At 60.7% G+C, this 5,131-nt stretch overlaps 1 protein-coding gene across 1 annotated transcript in view; it reads left to right on the forward strand.

The window, feature by feature from the left end:
* VOLCADRAFT_86439 (signal peptide peptidase) overlaps positions 1-5,131 on the forward strand; it is a gene marked incomplete at both ends in the record, with an annotated part of 16,576 nt that overhangs the window by 4,985 nt on the left and 6,460 nt on the right. Inside the window, 4 exons of the mRNA XM_002945896.1 lie at positions 3,114-3,227; positions 4,098-4,214; positions 4,548-4,704; positions 4,999-5,101. Coding sequence (XP_002945942.1) covers positions 3,114-3,227; positions 4,098-4,214; positions 4,548-4,704; positions 4,999-5,101 — 491 coding nt within the window. The remainder of the gene's footprint in view (positions 1-3,113; positions 3,228-4,097; positions 4,215-4,547; positions 4,705-4,998; positions 5,102-5,131) is intronic.

Below are 5,131 nucleotides of genomic sequence, written 5' to 3' on the forward strand. Positions count from 1 at the left end.
AGGGCGCGGTTCTCGCGCGTCACAAGAAGATCTACAGACATGAGTGTGAGTCCTGAGCTGGGGACGTGTAGCACGTTGTGCAGCCGGACAGAGTGTCCGTCGCGCGTCCACTGGTGCAACTCCCCTGTTCCCACGACATCGGCCAGCTGGTTATTGCCCCACTTAATCTGCTGTGGCGCGCCAGCGGGGACGTAGTCATTTAGCAGGGAGCGGTCACCCGTGAGATGGTGCAGGGAGCCAGAGTCGAGGACGACCCGTGAGCTGCTGCAACTGCACCGACGCCCCCAGCACCCGCGGTGGCAGCACCGCCAGCAGTAACACCGGCGGAACACGACAGCAACGGCAAAGGGCAACTGGACAACGGGAGTCCCGGCGCCACCGAATGCTCAGTCGCCAAACTCGTGGCAGCACAGCGCCTGCACCGCCAGTACGGCCACCTTGGTTACAGCGCGCTGCAGCAGTTGGCCGGGATTTAGCAGGGAGCGGTCACCCGTGAGATGGTGCAGGGAGCCAGAGTCGAGGACGACCCGTGAGCTGCTGCCACTGCCGCCGACGCCCCCAGCACCGTGGCACGGTTCTGGCGTAAGCTTCTTCCGCTGCTGCCTGAGCCGCCGCTGCTGCTTCCGCCTGCAGTGTCGCTGCCGTTGCGGTGGCCGTTGCCGTGTCTAACACGGCCGCGTTCACGTGCCCTGTCGCCCCCGCTGTTACTGACATTGCCGATGCCAGTGCCTCCGCCGCCACCGTCATGATGGCGGTTGTTGCTGCCACTGCTGCCGGTGCCGGCATTGCGCGGCTGCTTGAATGCGTTGCTGCGGTAGAGACCGACGGACTCGTCCGCCAGCTTAAGGGGGCATTCACGGACGTAGTGACCAGGCTGTCCACAGTAGCGGCAGATGTTGTTGGCCCCCGGCGGCGCCCGAGGCGCCGGCAGCACCGCGGACTCCACGGGCGGTGCGTCCAGGGCCAACAGCTCCAACCAGGCCGGTCTCGATTGCTCGGGCTTTTAGGTTGTTCTCCCTCTCCCGCAGCATGAACACGAGCTGCGGGGTCGTCAAGTTGAGCAGATACATCGCGAACTCGACGGTGATGGCGTACTGGAGAATGGCGTGACGCATTGCGCTCTCGTCCCACTGGCCGCCTGCCGAGATTAAATGCTACGTCGTCTCCCTATCGCCCATGCTCAGCTGCTTCTGCGGGTCCAACAGGCTCAGCCGGGCCTGTGACGCAGAACGGAACTGTTGCTGCAATAGCTGCATGGCCGCGAGAGTAGTCTGACAATTCCTGAGCAACTGCTTTACGGGCAGTTCACAGGACAGACGGAGGTAGCCGAGCGCCTGTGCGTCTTCCTCCAGGGCGTCTTGTGCGTTGCGACCCGGAGGCGCCGGGTTGGTGATGTAGCTCATTAACTTGGACGTGGCGAGGAAATCGCCGAAGTCTCCGAGCCACTGGGAGTAATTCGATCCGTCCGAGAGGAGGACGGTCTTACATCCCTTCCCCATGATGGTTGCCTAGCGAGCCTGACTGCTCTAGCTGAAGCAACTACAGATAGTAACCGCCGGGAACCGTTACCCGGGGCTCATAACCTGTTGGTGAGACGCTATCTCACTGGGACCTAGCAGACACGACTAAGAGTGATTGGCCGTTACACGTATTCGGGAGGTCCGCGATAGCCGTAAACGTGTGAATCTGAGGTGCTGTTACCGATGAACAGCAGGGCCTTATAAAGGCTTGGAGATGGACGAGCTGGCAGTACTCTAGAACCTGCCAGCCGTTGCTCACAGAAGTCTGACGGGCGGCCTTAAACAGGCCACAGCTGTTACTCACGACAGCCTGACATGATACCTAAACAGGCCACGGGGCGACACGGCATCCCTTCGCATCAACAGGGAAGACCCACACGTGGGGTTAGTGCCTCCCGCCCCTGGACACTGAAAACCGGACGACCGATCACACATGTGCCTTACACAGGGCAATGTTCAGCGGGCCACGTTTCCGTCAAAGCGAAGGTTTCTCCCACAGTGTATTACGCGAATATCTGGAAGTTTCCAACCCCTGGGTTTACCTTTCTGAGTCGAATTAGTCAGGTTTCACATGGCAGCATATCCGTATCCAAATTGTGGGTCCGACTATTTGACAGCTAACGGAACTGAAACTTAAGATGTTGAGTTGCTGTCCCGAAGACAGTCTAGGAGACTTTGGAGGGTCTATCCGAAGAGCAGCAGCAGGCGTGTCAGTCGCCAGGTCACTAGGATAGCTACCGTACGGCATCGGTTGACGGGTATTGCCCCGCCATGTACGAGCTGTGTAGCATAAACTTGAAACCTAGCATCGCGCATCGTCTATGCCAAGTTAAATATAATTATCCTTCTTGGAGGTGTCCGCAGCAGCTTGTAAATGAGCAGGTCAGGCCAGCATCTTGTATGCAATAATTTGCAGTTTTTGCGGTCAGGGCTCCAGCAGGAGCTGTCTTGTACAAGCGTTTTTTGTTATTTTTTTCAGCTCAAGATCATCCACAGTGTTCAGCAGTATCCGCAAGGGTGTTGGCACAGGCCTCGCGTTCGCTGGAGCTGGGGCTCTCCTGAGCTCCGCGCTTTTAGCCTTGACCCGTTATCGTGCGTCCCAGGTATGAGTTGATTTTATTGCGATACCTAAAATTTATGTCCTTTCCAGTGGCGGAGGGCTTCTAGGATTTACGTGACCTGTCGTTTACCGTATTGCTCTGAACACTTTTACGCCATGCGAGCCTACAGGCTCCAGCAGCGCCCCAGATGTATCCGGCGATGTCATTGAGGACGTGATCCTTTTGTTTCGTTGGGTAAAGTGTTGGGTAATACCTCACCTCCCTTTCGACTCTTCAACATACCTAAGTCAGCCTTTCTCCAAAGTTTATTGTCCCGGTGCAGAGCGGGTAATGCTGTTGGACTCGGGGCGCGGTCCAAAGTCTTTAGGCATGTTGTTGGCTGGCGAACCAGGGCCTGGAGGGGCAGGGAGCAGCTCCCTGGTAGCCGATGCCCGTCATGCGTCCCGACCGGGTCAACCAGTCCCTGGCCCCTAGCTATTGCTAGCTGCACGCGCCGCCACCGCTCCCTCTGGACTGCTACCTCCCCTCCCAGGCCGATGCCCAGCTTCCCAGCGAGTTCGTCTTGGAGATTCCCCTGGACCGCCTCCACGTGGTGGAGTCCCTCAACACCAGCCCACTGGCCTTTCTGTCGGGGGACGTCAACCAGGTGGGCCACAGCGGCGGAGTGGCCGGGTGGAGGGTGGGGTGGGAGGGAGGGAGGAAGGGAGAGATTAGGGTATCAGCTGCCCAACACAAGATCTGTTGTTGTTGGTGTTCCGAAGCCACCTGCGGGACGGGGAAGGGGGGAAAGACGAACCACGAGCGAGTGAAGCTGCTGCCAAGGAAAGAGTGCTGAGGCAGATGTAGGCAGGAAGCAGAACTGACCAGTCGGCGGTCGTGAAGAAGCAGTCCTCGGGACGAGGAGGGGGAAGGTATGGAGAGAGCTATGGCCGTATTGTGGCGGCGCTGTGCACCGCTAGGCCGGTGCGGACGCGGGAGAGGGGGCGAGCAAGAGGGGGAGTGCGCGCTGGGGAGGAGAAACGGGTAGCAGGGGTACGTAAGGGAAACCGGATCTGGCGCGGGGTTCCGGAACGCCAAGACAGACAGAGGGACAGACAGACGGACAGACCGATAGATTGACCCAAGGGGGAGAAAGGAGTGAGTTGACAATTGCTGTTGACACAGGCGCCGCGGTAATAACATCTGTGGGTTGCGTTGTAGACATCGGGGATGTGGGGGGCGGGGGAACTGGCGCCCCGGAAGCAACCCCGCCTGGGACTATACATGTGTGTGTTCAACTCCTTACGTAACCTCCAAAACTGGTAGTGCCCATCCGCCCCCTTACGAAAGCGAGAAGGCTGGATCACACTCCCTAACATCTCCCTCCACACACACACTCCATACCCCCTCACCCTTCTTAGTTCGCGGGGTCTTCCCGGGCTCCCCTCTCCCGCCTGGGAACCGGCTTCCAAAGTGCCCGTTGCCGTGTCGTACCGCACCCTATCGCACGCCACCGTACCGCCCGGCGGCTCTGCAGGTGGAGCTTCCTCAGCTGGTTTCAGCGCTGCGCAGTGCGGCCCAGGACGAGCGGTGCCGCGGCGTGGTGACGTACCTGGGTGCTCGGGAGCACCTGGGGGGGCTGGCGACCGCGCAGGTACGTGAGGTGGCGGGTGCGGGGTGGAGGGTGCGGGGTGGAGGGTGCGGGGTGGAGGGTGCGGGGTGGAGGGTGCGGGGTGGAGGGTGCGGGGTGGAGGGTGCGGGGTGGAGGGTGACTGACCGGTGTGGGGGAAGTGGCAGCAGCCAGAGGTAGCTAACCAGCCTGAGGGAAGGCCCGCAGTGACCACATCTCATTTAGGCGAGTGGCATAGCGGCTCCGTCATTTTCGGCTCTTATATCCTGGCCCCGCCTCCACCTCCACCTCACCTGCACCTCCTCCCTCCCCCTTGCCTCCTCCCTCCCACCTCCTCCACATCGATCCCGCCCTCAGGAGCTGCGTGATGCGCTGTTGGCGTTCCGCTCCGCCACCTCTGGCCGCTCAGCCCCCGTGGCCGCCTTCGCCGCCAGCTTCGGGGAGGCGGGCAGCAGCGGCATGGTGCCGTACTTGGTGGCGTCAGCTTGCGATGAGGTGTACATGCAGCCGTCGGGTGAGTAATGGGGAGCTGGGGGGGGTTGGGGGGGGAGCCACGATGAAGAAAACCCCCAGAGCTCTGAACATCCATACATCGTGATTCATCGGAGGAGGGCTGGTGGCGGTGTGTGGAGTTTCGCGGAGCTTTGAGGGGTTCATACACACGTGCTCGATGACGGTTGCGGTGGATATCTCAGCTGCTTTCTCCCGGAGTTCTGGACTTCTCCGATATCATCCTCCTCCGCCTCCTCCAGTGTTTCCTCCTCCCTTCTCGCTCATTTCCTCCCCGCACCCGCACCTGCGCCCTCAGGCCTCCTGGGCCTTACCGGGCTGGAGAGCCGCGCCTTCTTCGCCCGCGGCCTGCTGGACCGGCTCCACGCCCAGCCGCTTATCCTTGCGCGCGAGGAGTACAAGTCCGCGGCCAACTTCCTTCGGGAGCGGGG

The sequence above is a fragment of the Volvox carteri genome, assembly GCF_000143455.1.
Source record: "Volvox carteri f. nagariensis unplaced genomic scaffold VOLCAscaffold_1, whole genome shotgun sequence".
NCBI lineage: Eukaryota > Viridiplantae > Chlorophyta > Chlorophyceae > Chlamydomonadales > Volvocaceae > Volvox > Volvox carteri.